We start from the raw sequence: 13,863 nt of genomic DNA on the forward strand, positions 1-13,863 counted from the left end.
AACCTCTTCAGGAAAAGCAAAGCACATGTCAGTGGGGAGCTAATCACTAATGAAAGAGCACATCTAACAGTCCCTCATGCGCTATGACCTAAACACTGCTAGCACTTTTTACATTTTTTAAGCTCAGCCACAAGTTAATCAGACATTTGTAGCTGAATTGGTAAAATACTGATTACTTATTATGCTGTCCATCCATATATGTGCTTTGTATTTTTTTTTCCAGAAGACAAATACTTTTGTTAATGAAAATTTGTGCGTGGTATTTTCTCTTGGTGTAAAAGATGAAGCCTTTTCCAAAATATCTTTTTGGTGTAAATTTGTCTTCATTCTTAGAGTTGGACTTAGTGTTAATACAGTATGAATATTTCATCAGTTTGCCACATGGGTGGAAAATATCATTCTTTCCCATTTTACACACAGGTGTTTGTGATATTCCCCTGAGCCATGATTTGTCTGATGTAACCATAGTGCTGAATATATTAGTTTCAGGTGGTATAAAAATAACATTTTTAAAAGTTGATGTTAAGAGTCCTGATCAATGAGAGCAAATGAAGAACTTTGTTGTAATCAGCACTGACCATAATATTCCAGTTATTTTTACTTAGAAAGATGATATTCCTCCAATGGTTAAAAAAGGACTTCCTGATTTTCTGGTCAACCGGTTTTTAGATGCTGTGATCGGTCCCACAGAGATGCATTTTGGCAGGTGAACTGAGCGGAGCTGGAATGACATGAGAACGCTCTGGAAGAACTGAACACTTAAAAATCTTAACCTCTATTTTTCGGGCTGCCAGTGTTGAAAAGCTCTTGCATGTGAAATAAAAATATTTGAGAAATGGTGTCCCCCCTGCACTTCATGCCATTTAAGCAGGATAAAGGACCTGAGAGACCCTGCTGAGCATTCACAGTCTTCCCTGACAAGGCATTTGTTAGATGCAGAAGGGATCAAGACTTGTGTATAATTTTTGGTATTAAAATACTCAATATCATTAAATAACATTTTGCTTTTATAACTTGGCTATTGTTCCAGTCATTAGTCAATATTGCAGCATCACAGCCACTGCTTTTTTTCAGTCTACTATGCAATGCAAGATCTTAACTTGTCTAAATTTGTAAAAAATGTTTTTATGTTTTGTACATTGGCTGATGGAAATTTGCAGTTTGAGATTCTGGCTTCATTGTGGAGAGCGGGACCTCCCTGGACTCAGGGTTTTCCATGGTGTTCAGCGCCTGTTTCCTACAGCCCTTCATTTCTGCAGGCTGTTGCCACTCCCAAGTCCTGGCCTGCCTATAAATGCTGTCTTGACCCGAGGAAATTTTGAACTTGTGTCCCTTTCAGATGGCAGTGCTGTCTCTTCCTTGGTTATACATGGAAACACAGATAAGTACTATCTGTGTGAGCTGTAATAATTAATTTTGGGCTCATCAGGAAGCGGCTATCAGTATTCTTTCAGCAGTTGTGAGTGGTCCTGAGAGAACCCCACTGATGCTATCGCAGGGTATTGTAGAGGTTTCTGTCCAAACTACAACATATAGGGAGAGAACTGCTGTTTCCAAACTAATGTTACTAATTAGAAGGTACTTGTAAGAAACTAGACAAAAGGAAACCTCAAACCCAAATAAAAACGAAAGAGGCCAGGAGTACTGACATTTAAACCTTTTATTCAGCATCTAATTCCCCAATGCTTACACATAGTGAGTAGTGCTTAGTTACCCACACATGCTGGTAAATACTTGTTGAATAAATACTAACCAGAGATATCAGAAAGGGTTGCTACATTAAGTCTGCCTTTAATATATTTTTCATTTAAAGGTTATTGACACATCTGTTTGACGTTAGCTTCGAAATGCTCAGTTATAAACTTAGAAACTTGCAGCAGACTTTCTGCACTAGAAAAATCCTCCCCAGTTCAGTGCATTTGCATATGCTAATCTCTGCCAAGTTGTCTCCAAAATGAAAGGCTTTACATGGACATTAAAAAAAAAAAAAAAAGCAAACCCCAAACCTCCAGTCAGACCTCTGTATATATCTCACAGTTTAGAACCGGGCAGTGGAGCTGCTAAATAGCCTGTATCCTGTTTCTCTTCAGTAGCAGCCCATTCATCTTCAGGTACAGAGCAGCCAGTTTACATGCTTCTGCCTCTTTTCTGCTTTACTTTTTCTACATAGTGTACGATGGCAAACCCATGTAAGCTAAATACACACCTGAGCCAAGGAAACCTCACAGTTAGCAGACAATTTTCCTTTTGTCAGCCAGGAGAAAGTTCATTTTCACTGAAGATAAAGTGTTCTTATAGCCTATATATTTTATTTTTGGTTGTTCTTAAAGCAACACAGATTTGTACATTTAAAAAAAAAAACTAATGAAAACAAGGATAGTTTACATTTTTGAAAGGGTGAAAGGGAAGTGTACTCTAAGGGAGTAGCTACATGGCCACAGGTGACTTAACTAGTAACTACTGCTCTGAAAATAATGTAAATGCTTTTCCTTCAATAGCTCTCACTTTAATATGTCCATAACTGTACCCTTATATGGCAAGCCCAAAACGTTTTTTTTTTTCTTTTAGTATATTTCTACTTTGTAAGACCACATATACATTATAATAATACACATGTGCAGGTTTATATACAAATATGTATACATTTATACACACATACAAACACATACGCATTGTGTATGTAGAGAAAATTGTGTGAGAGTACACCTATGCATGAACATATAAGTATAAATATACATATATATTGTAATAACATACACATTTGATTATTTATACATGTAACATTTAGTAATTTAAATATGCACTTTTTCAGAACTGATATTGTTCCTTCCTCAGATCCGAGGACTGTTAATATTAAAATGCAATAAAAGAGCAGGGGAGCATTTAGTGGAGCCGGGTGCAGTCATAAATGTTTAGCTGGTTATCCAAACCGAATCCCAGCTCTGAGTGTTTTAGGCTTCGCCCACCATCAGTAAAGCAAAGCACCTCTCTCACAAGGCAGGTGGAACTTCTCCAGAAGTGAGAAGTTCTTTCTTCTCACAGAGCGCAACTGCTTCACAGGTCAATGATACACTACACTCTGTGGCAGCGGAAGCCATGGATCATTTTCCTTTCCACATCCGTAGAATCTGAAGTATTAATCCCATAAGATGGTCATCAGCCAGTACTCTGGCCTGTAGGTTCCCTTGCCACATCAAAACACACATTCCATTGCAAAAGTCACTCCTAACTCAGGGTCAGAACTGTTCCACAGACAGTGGAATTAGCCCCAAATCAGCTGTAAACTCAAATAAACTGAAATCGTCTGTTTACTCCCCCTTAAAACTCTGTGCAATCCTGAATTAAGCAATGATGAGGTTAACTTTTTTATTTTAAATTGTGGCAGCGTCAGAAGCAGCGGGAGCTGCACCTGCCCACCTACAGCACGTTTGAGGGGACTTCTCACGCCAGGAGCAGTGCTCCCTTTGCCGCTGGGATGCCAGAACCACTCAGCCCTGATTCATGGCTCCTTCTTTGCCCACTGGCAAGATGACGCTTATGCCATTAGAGTACAACGTGTGTTAATTTATGTGATGTAACCACTTCTTAAATATATAGTTGTCACAGTGCACTTTAGTACCACTTCAGAATTTATTACCTTAAGTGGAAATGAGCAGCATTCCTCTCATCTGCCCGGTTATTAGCGGCAATTAGTGTTTTCCAAAGTCATCTATGGCTCTGACATTACTACTGCTCTGCTTATGACTACACTGAAGTCCTAAATCCTTTCGCAGCTTTTAGTTTGTCCATATTTCTAGTTACTTTACAACATGCCCTCTTTCAGCTTTTTTTGATATTCTTTCCACTCCAGCTTCTGGAATTTGTATAAAAGCCACTGAGTTTTTTTTTCTTTTGAACTGAAGACACTGGGCTGGTGGAATTTCCTTTAACTGGAAGTATGTCTGGGCTTGTGGTTTTATTATTTGCACAGTTCTGTATTGTCCTGTTTGTTTACTCCCAAGCACAAGGAACGCTCCATTAATCATGGGAAATGGGCATTCGTTTCACCTCTTTAATTTACATTCAACTCTTTTTCTCACAGTTGAAAGGGACAAGGACTTCTCCCACCAGCGAAGGCACTACAAAGAGTTTCGCTTTGACCTTACTCAAATCCCGCACGGAGAGGCAGTGACAGCAGCCGAATTCCGGATATACAAAGACCGAAGCAACAGCCGCTTTGAGAACGAAACAATTCAGATTAGCATATATCAGATCATCAAGGAGTACCCAAACAGGTACCCTGTTGACATGAACGTATCACATGTTGAATAGCGTCTCATGTTTCTATCTTAAGTAGGGAGACAATAGCTGATCATAAGTGTACCCTCGGCAAGGCATCATTGCTATCACTGTGGCTTGTGCAGTATTAATTCCTAGGCAACGACAACAAATACTGAGCAAGAATAAAACTTATCTTCAGTGTAATTTATTCCAGGTTTATGGAGAGTTACATGTCCAATCTCACCAAATAATCTTCCATGCACAGAGGGGGTGAGGGTTTGTGTTCTCAGTGAGCAAATGGTGGAGTCGTATGCACAATCTAAGTGTCTGGATTTGGGAAATGCACCATTTGCTGACGCTGATATACTACCAGCCGAGATCCATTTAGCTCCTTAAAGGCAGATAGATTGTTCAACTTTGTTTATGTTTGAAGGAGCATGGTTTTTTGCATGTGTTTTAATATTTTGCTGAATGTAATTAAAAGATAAAGTTGTGCACTGACTTTAAGATGACATATTCACACTTAACACATGCAGCTCACCATAATTGAAAATTAAAACAAATATGATGTTACACATGAGCAAATCTCTGAATCTGAGTTTGCAGAGCTCTGTGTGTGACATAGTTCCACGACTCTGCAAGACCTGAGTAAATGACCAGATTTCACTAGGCAAAGTAGCTAAATACCTGAAAATCCCCATTAAAAACTAGTAGCAATTCCAAGATGCTTCTGAAAAAAGTTACACCCAAAATTTGGGTTTTGAAATCAAATTGGTATATGTCTTTTCTCAGAAAAGTGGAAAAAAAAAGTTTTGTTTTGAGATAAACAAAAACTCTGCCTCACCTTGGAACAGATAAAATATTTCTATCCTGGGCATGTTTAGCCAAAGCAAAGAAAATGGTGGCCCAAACTTGCAGAGTGTTCTGGAGGAAAAAAACGCCCCATCACCAGTTAGCTCAAACGCTGGTCCAGAGTTCAAATCTCTTTTCTGCTTACAGAAGCTTGAGCTTGTACCTTCCAGGTGAGATCTCTGAACATCAAGTTACAAAATTTTTATGGCTATAAACAGGGAGTCCTTTTATATCAGTGGAGCAGAACCAACAGGAAGGAAAACACTCATCCTTCCCGAATACCTTCTGCTTTCTTAGTAAATTTGGACAGGAACAAAACAGTGAGGGATTTTTTTTTTACCTCTGTCTTCAGCTTGCAAAAATTCTTTTGACGTAGGTTCTGAAAGAAACTTCTTGGAGGAAGGAATGAAACGGGAAGGAACAAAACATATCTTTTTAAAGAACACAGGTCAAGGTTAGGGTGATGAAAACCCTTCACCTGCAAACTCAACAGATTTTTTTAAAAAACTAATGGAAAAAGTTAGTTTTTCTAATCCATTTGATGTTTTATTTTTTGGGGTTTTTGGGGTTTTTTAATGTTTTCCTAGTAAGTGGTTTCTGTTCTATTTTAGAGAAAGCAAAACTGCTTACTACTCTGAAGCAAGATCACACTTTAATATTATCTGACTTGTTAAAATGACAACTGTCTCTGTGAAGTCATTATAGAATGCTCTTGATTTCTTTCAATAAATAAACATAGATTTATAAACATTTTATATTTCCATTTATAAATATAAAAGCCCCATGTCCTCTAATCAAAGCATGATGCTGGATAGGGGGACATGCAATGATATACCACCCATTTAATTTCACCAGTACAACTACAGAAACTTCAGATGTAGACTAAGTGTCTCCCTCCTATTGTTGATTTTGCCAGTCTCTACTCATATATGGAGTATATGGAGGCAAATGCCTCCGTGGGACAGGATGGGAGAAGACCACAAGCTCTCCACTGTTCAAATTAGAAACGAGGAACTTTTCCCGCCTGCTTCTTGATACCTCCAAAAAGAAGAGCTCCCAAGAATATTTTTTTTTTTCCCAATAAAGCCACAGCTTTTGCTTTGTGGCCCAGGCTTCATTAGTGCTATTCTTGACTTTGTCATCTCAGGTTTGTCCTGCATACATACATGAGATTCTAGGTGCAAAATTTTCAGAAGCTGCAACTGCAGAATGTGAGGGTGAGAAAACTGTGAGGGTGGTGAGACACTGCAACAGGGTGCCAAGAGAAGTTGTGGATGCCCCATCCCTGGAAGTGTTCAAGGCCAGGTTGGATGGGGCTTTGAGCAACCTGGTCTAGTGGAAGGTGTCCTTGCCCATGGCAGGGGGTTGGGACTAGATGGTCTTTAAGGTCCCTTCCAACCCAAACCATTCTATGATTCTATGATTCTGTAATGTCCCACACTCCTTACTAGTACCATACCACAGTAAAACTGCTGGGTTTGACCCTGCTCCTCCAGCCTTCTTTGCTCTGAACAGGAAACGTGGGTGTCTGACAGGGCTCTGCAATCCCAAAAGCAGTCCTGACGTGCTTTCAGGCAAGGAGTGGTCAGGGTTTAGGGTTTCTGAGTTGCAGACTAAGGATTATGTTGTAGTCTCGGACATTTTTCTGTCTCTGTGGCAGCATGGCCACTGAAGTGTGTGCGTCTTGAATTGGCTCGGGGTTTGCTGAAATGACAGTCTTTGGGACTGAAGTTTTCTATTTGTTCTAAGTAAGCGTGTAAAGCACAGCCCATGGCAAGGCAAACTTTCTTATGCAGCCCTGCCAATGTACTCCTACCCGGATCTTTTCTCATGACGAAAGTAATGTAGTCCAACAGGCCAAATCCTTGTTCATGATCTGGTGGCAGCTAGCCACTAATTTAACTAAACCCCAAGGATTCTTCCCGCATTAGGGAATCCTCAAGTGGCATTAAGATACTAAAGCAGCTTTCTGGAATGAGGCGAGAGGTGAAGCAGCATTATGGGGATGGCCTATTACATAGTAATCGTGATTTGATCTGGTCAAAAACTTTGCTGGGTTTCAAGGAACACATAGATGGTTTATTCCACCTTTACTTCCTTAAGTGACCCAGGAGATCTGGAACTTCTTAAACGTTCTGCCCGCAGCCTTTTTGCTGAAATTCTTGACTGTGGTAGCATTTCTGCTGTAAACAACTGGCCGTTTGGGACCAGACTGAGATCACTAAACTTAAACAGCCTCCATAAAGGTAAAGCCAATCAGCTGTATTCTGCCTGAATGTGTTCACTGTTGCATTTCATGCTATTTACAACATAATGCCTTACTTTTTTATTATGTGTTGTGGGCTATTTTTTTAAATAGAAATATTTTTTAAAATTAGAGCCAAAATTTGCAGCTGTTTTTCATTTTAAGTGTGATTGTTTTTTTCTTTTCACAGAATAAAGGAAAATTTTAAAATTAAAAATGTCACAAAATATGATGAGAAGTTTGAGTGAATGACACCAGCTAACGGGGAAATCCTGATCCCAGAGGTCTCACTACCTTCTCAGGGGTCAGGTTTTCACCCTATGTTTATATCAATTGTGAAAAAAGTTGGGTTTTTTTCCTGACAAATACTTTGAATTTCTGTAGTAAATTGCTGTTATGTGTGCTAAATCATTAGCATTGGTCCAGAGACATTTTCTCTATTCTACTATGTGTTCTTGAGAATCAGTTCTAGTTTTCTCTAGGTACCCATGACTAATTTTTGGTTCATTTGCTGAGTTAATGGGTAAGAACAATCTGCCTCTTTGAGTCTATTACCTTAGCCAGATCACCATGCTTGTAGGAAGGCAGACAAGAAGATTGACATATCAATGCCAAAGACACTTTGGTGTAAGTTTCTGCTGCAGTACAAAATAATAAAGTCACATTGCAGAGAGATCCACAGGGGAAATTTGTCCTTTATAGGGATTTCTGGACTATACCATTAGTAGTGCCCTATTCTGATTTGGCATATGAGACATTGTGCATCCTGACTTTTGAGACCATTTCGTATCAGTCCCAGCAAAGTTTGGAGATGAAAGAACCTATATGGGAAAACAATTATGTATTCTAGGAGGATACAAGACAAATGTGAAATTATAGCACTGTGATATTGTAATATTTTATATTCCAAGCAATTTTACAGTTTTCTATTAGATCTACTGAATGATAAAAGAAATATTTATAAATAAACATCTTAAAGACTGTCACATTTAGAATTAAACCTTTCAGCTTTAATGTTCTGATAAAACTGCTTATTAGAGAAAAAAGTTGGCATTTAAGACTCCAGAGAGTACTATTTATGAGCTTGTGGTACGTTGTTAATTTGTTCAGTGCTAGCATAGCAGGTCAGGCTCTTTTGAATTGTAAGACTGTTTTCATGTTAGCTCCAGAGGGAGAACGTATGTTTTCTCCTTGTGTGGTCATTAGCACAGTTCTACTAGAATGGAAATGATAAAATCCCAGCAAAAGATTATCCTTTAAGAGAAGGAAAAAAGGTGACTTGAAAGAAAGCCCTTTCAATTTTTTTTTTTTTAAACCCCCTCCTTTATAATTTCTGAGCTCTTTAACCTGATTCTGCAGATATTTCTCACATGTAAGTAAACATATGCTTGTCATAGCTCATTTGGTCTTATTTTTCTGAGTGTTAAACAACCACAGTTTCAAAAGCTACACGAGATGTTTTTTTCAGTATCAGACCTTCTAGGTGCATTTACAGTGTTTAGTCTAGATAAGACAGTAACTTCCTACAATATCATTGCGATTAAGCAATATAAGAATGCAGTGACAGGACCATCGTAATTCTAAATCCACTTTTTATACACAAAGCCTATTATTTCTGTCTGTCTTACCTCTTTAGATGTATATTCATGCTGTCTGTAAGGTAACAATATGATTCCAAGGTCTGTGTAAGCCAAGTCTGTCTTTAGTTGAGTTGGACAGTCAAAATTTAGAATAATTTTTTTTTCTTGTATATTATTGTTTTGATTACTATTTATGGCAGAAAAGAAACAGGTTTCTATAACTATAGATTTAAGTTTAAAAGGCTAAATGGTGGAAATAGTTTTTAATAATGCATGCTGCTTTGTAGAAGCATGTAAAATGAAACTGATGGGAGTTAAATATCTTGGTTTTAGTGTGGTCATTGTAGTAAATTATTTGTAATACAGATGTGGTTCTGGAACCAATTGTGTCAGGAGATATGTGAAAACAGAACAAATAAACGATCCATGCTAAACATTTAGTAACACGATTATACTAACTCCCCTGAGCACCCCTTCTGAATTACTGGAAGATTTCATGGGAACAAATCTGAGAATATACCAGGGAACTGAGGGTTAAAATGTAATAATTACATTATTGAATAGATATATAATTTTACTTTGACATAGAAACTTATTTTCTAAACATCTGTACTAATATGAAACTGTCTGAACTGTCATCTATTCATGTTTTGTCATATGATATAGCAGCTGTCATATGTTATTAATAACAGACTTTTTAGCAATGCTATGCCTTTGAATTTTAGTTGAAATTGGAACGCGATTTTGACATTTTTTGTCTTTTACACTGAATGGTTTATAAAAGTTAATCTTCCTGAGACATTCTAGTGCTGAAAGATGAATCCTTTATACACAGCCTCAATTATATATTTTGTGTATTTATATCAGGAAGCTGGATTTTTCAGATTTTCCAGAGCTGTAGTTTTCACATGCTGAAACTCATTTCAGAAAGGCCTCTCAGGGGAAATACCTGTATTATACTTAACAATTGCATGTTAGCTACAGCACATGCTGTACTGTGTCGCGATGAGGATATGTCAAAGGATTATTCATTTGGACTCCAGGAAGTTATTGTCAGCAAGGAAATTAAGGACAAAAAAAAAAAAAATATTTGAAGACCTTAACTCTCTATTTTCTTTAACTTAGGGATGCAGACTTGTTCCTGTTAGACACAAGAAAGGCTCAAGCTTCTGATGTGGGCTGGTTTGTGTTTGACATTACTGTGACCAGCAATCACTGGGTGATTAATCCACAGAACAATCTGGGCTTGCAACTCTGCGCTGAAACTGGGGACGGTAAGATCATAACTGTAGATCATAACTCCATATATGCTCTTGTCATCTCTTGCTAGGAATCTTTTCTGGCTGGGTGTTTTTTAACTTGACTGGGTGACAATTCACTGAGTTTATAAGCAAAGAACACGAGTCTTATCCTGCTGTAACTACAGCCTGCAAGCTTTCTATTATTCTTAATTCTGTAGAATATGGCAATTATAAAGCTAACTGAATCAAGTTAAATTAAATGAAGTTTGGGATAAAAGCTCCTACATAGAAAATGAAGTTCCATTTTAATGTTCTTCTACTGATGATTACATTCAGTTAACTCAAGCAGATTTGTGGAATTTTTGTTTTAGAAAGTTTCTAAAGATCTTTCTGGGCTGAAGCATGGAGAAAGGTATAAAAAAACCTCGGGACATTTCAGGAGGGACCTCATAGCCACTGGTACTGATGATGGAGAAAGATTAACAATAGGGTAATGTGGGAATTGGTTTTCTATAATTTGAAAAAAAAATTAATTTCAAAACTTTTTTATCTTGAAATTGGTTAAAAATTTGAAATCTTGAAATTTTTAATTAGCTGAAAATTAGAAAGGACACTATCAAAACTGAAGTCAGAGCCGTGTTTTTTTTAGTACAAATTTACTAGGCTACTTCTTTATTCACAGTTATGCTCTTCATTAAAAAGTGAAAATACTTCTCAATGCAAAATAATATTTTTAGAAGAAATGTTCTTTACTTAGACTTCTTTAGAAACTAATAAAAAGAGACTTATATACTGTTTTTTCTGTGATGGTTCACTTAATCCATACTACTTTACAAGCAAACTTTCAGATTTAGCTCTTTCTTGTCAAAAAGCTCTTTATGTCAGAGGTCAAGGGATCTATGATGCCAGTTAATCTAAACCTTAGCTGACATAATGTTAATGAGTAGCAGAAGAAACCCTGGTGTAAGGATTAATATTTTTTTCTTCTTTCTTTGTTCTGCCTACAGTTTCTCATTGTTTTTGATCTGAATTCTCCCTCAGGCTCAGCTGGGTTGTGAACAAAGCCTCTCATACTTTTTCGGCAAGTGCTCCGGCTGCTGGAGAGTTATGAAAAAACTGTCCTCCTTTAGGCATGGTGCTTAAAAGGGAGTTGGCAGGCTTGAACCAGAGCGGATGATCATTTCACCTAATATTGCCTATACGGTCGGAGTACAGTCAATGGAAAAGGGAGGCAGCAATGCAAAGTAGACCACGTTGCTGCTGTGTTCAACCAGCCTTCAAAAGCACTGCACCTGAGCCCGGGCTGTACAGGGAGTGACTCTGTTAGGCAGCCTGGTTTTGTGGGGCCATTTTTAAGCCCTTAAAATTCTGGAGAGGTGACACCTGCATCAAGCATCCAAATTAGGTGGACTGGCTTCTGGCCAGCTTTCCTGCTCCAGAATAAACGCCATCCTTGACTTTTTTTTTCCAGGAGATTCAAATACAGAAATTCTTGAAAATTAAATATCCATGAAAGGCATTCATTAAGAAACCCTGGAATCAGCACTTTGTTGGTTCTAGCCTCAAGATTATATCCGTTCAGTAAACAGCAGGATAGTTTGTATGGGTAAAAGCAAACTTTTAGGTTAATACACTGAAGAAATTATAAAAGAACAGTTTATGTAAATATTTCCCTTGTCCTACTCCCAAGATCAGAAAGGTGATAGATAATTTTCTATTTTAAATTCCAAAGCCATTGGCAGATTTACCTTCTGCACCTCACTTATTTGAATTTCTCAACACAGCTGCTTGAGTGAGGACGGAATTCCCCTCTTCGGTCACTTTCTGTTCCCTTTTCAGTTTATTCATGCAGGAAGAGTGCCCTTCTAGGGACTAAAGTTTTCAAAACTATAGGGAAGACCTGTGCTATACCACTTCAGCTTAGCATAGGGAAAATCATCCTTGCATGCTCTTACAATTTTGCTCTTAAGGCTTTGATTATTTTTATTGGGTTGCTGTTACTTCTGGAAGCTATTAGAAACACCAGCAGTTGAATGACATGTTTGTGTACAGAATGAACATGAATTTTTGTACATGACTCAGTATGTAGTGGACTCTGTCTGTAATGCAGAGAACCCCACCCACCTTCCCTCCAACCAGTCTTCTGTGAAAGCTCAGAGACTGGTTCAAATCAACCCAAAAACCTTCCCTTGGCTCAAGTGAACTTTAGGCCGTGCAGGTCTGAAGCACATTTCTTCATGCCTCCAGCTGTCCATTGAGTTTACGGGAGGTAGAGGAGTTCTGCCCGCATAACTGCAGAGACATTTATGATAAGACCTGATGCATTAACCTTTCTATTGCAACAAACTATTAAACTAAATGGGATTCTGTTAAGTCACAGGATCCCTGTTTGAGGTATTCAGGTGCTGCACTGCTGCTCTGGATAATCAAATCTGTAAATACATACTAATTTTTAGATTTATTCATATAGCATCTTTAAAATGGGGTGCCAATAATTACTGAGACTCCGGGGTGGTACTGTATTGTTATCATTACTATTAATGGTAATCTTTCTTACAGTTATCTTTTAATGACTTTTTAGGCAATTACTTGTGTAGATATATTTCTTTGGTGATCCCTGAAGATGGTGTATAAACAATAATAATGTCTACATGAGGAATAAAAAAATTTGTACCTATTAAATATAACAGTGTGATAAAAACAACTTTGGAAGAATGTCTGGTTGTTGTAATTCATATTTTTCTCCCTTTGAAAATCCTGAAAAAGTACAAAAAGCCACATGACATTGGAATGTGTTTCCTTTTTTCTTTAAGACAGTATTTGGTATCATACATCTCATTTTAGCATGAAATGTAGACTTTTTCTCTTAATGGGACGTTTTATTTTGAACAGTAAGAATAAAGGTTTGCATGACACATATGGAAGCTGTCAACATATAATGCACTGTTTCCCTGAGGCTGTGGTAAATTAAGGATCAGGTTTTTTTGATTCTCTTTTTTAATGTCTCCTCTACATTCTGCAGCATCCCCTTTTGGCCGATTCCCTCCTTTTGACACCAAAACTCTCCATGGTGTTTAAAATGAGAGGTGATCATTTTCACACTGATGGAAGTGTGGGTGTTAGATGAATTGCAGCATAAAATCAATGCAGATGCAGAAACAATTTGAAAAGCTCCATGCGATGCTTTTCCTGTATATATACCATATGTCTCCTAAGACTTAAAACATGCTCCAGTGAATCAGCACCTCTGTATTAACATTTAACATTTTTATAATTGGAAGTTAGCAACAGTTTGAACATCACTTTTACTGGAGGAGTATAAATAGCTGCAGGAGTGTTCCTTTTGCTGTTTATATCATTGCTGAAGAGAACCTAGTGTTGTCTACAGAAAATGGGAGAGGGACATAACATGTAACAATGACTATTGATGATCCACAGAACAAAACATGTTCTGAATACACAGCTCTCAAAACAACACCCTAGGTAGCCCCCACAGCCATGTAGTTCTGCGTCTTTTCTTAGATTACTGCAGCTCTCAGTTATTTTCCACCCACTTGCACATCAGAGGGGCAGAAACTGGTGGTAACTTTGAAAAGCCCAAGCCAATTAAGGTGATTTCTGTTACCACATAGCCCTATGGGAGGTTTCTTTGGGCTTTCTTGCTGTTTGAGGTGGGCAGGCAGCA

At 37.9% G+C, this 13,863-nt stretch overlaps 1 protein-coding gene across 1 annotated transcript in view; it reads left to right on the forward strand.

Moving 5' to 3' along the window:
• Positions 1–13,863, forward strand: part of BMP5 (bone morphogenetic protein 5) — a 61,230-nt gene that overhangs the window by 20,588 nt on the left and 26,779 nt on the right. Inside the window, exons 2-3 of the mRNA XM_009333176.1 lie at positions 4,082–4,274; positions 10,063–10,211. Coding sequence (XP_009331451.1) covers positions 4,082–4,274; positions 10,063–10,211 — 342 coding nt within the window. The remainder of the gene's footprint in view (positions 1–4,081; positions 4,275–10,062; positions 10,212–13,863) is intronic.

This window comes from Pygoscelis adeliae, unplaced genomic scaffold, assembly GCF_000699105.1.
Source record: "Pygoscelis adeliae isolate BGI_AS28 unplaced genomic scaffold, ASM69910v1 Scaffold57, whole genome shotgun sequence".
NCBI lineage: Eukaryota > Metazoa > Chordata > Aves > Sphenisciformes > Spheniscidae > Pygoscelis > Pygoscelis adeliae.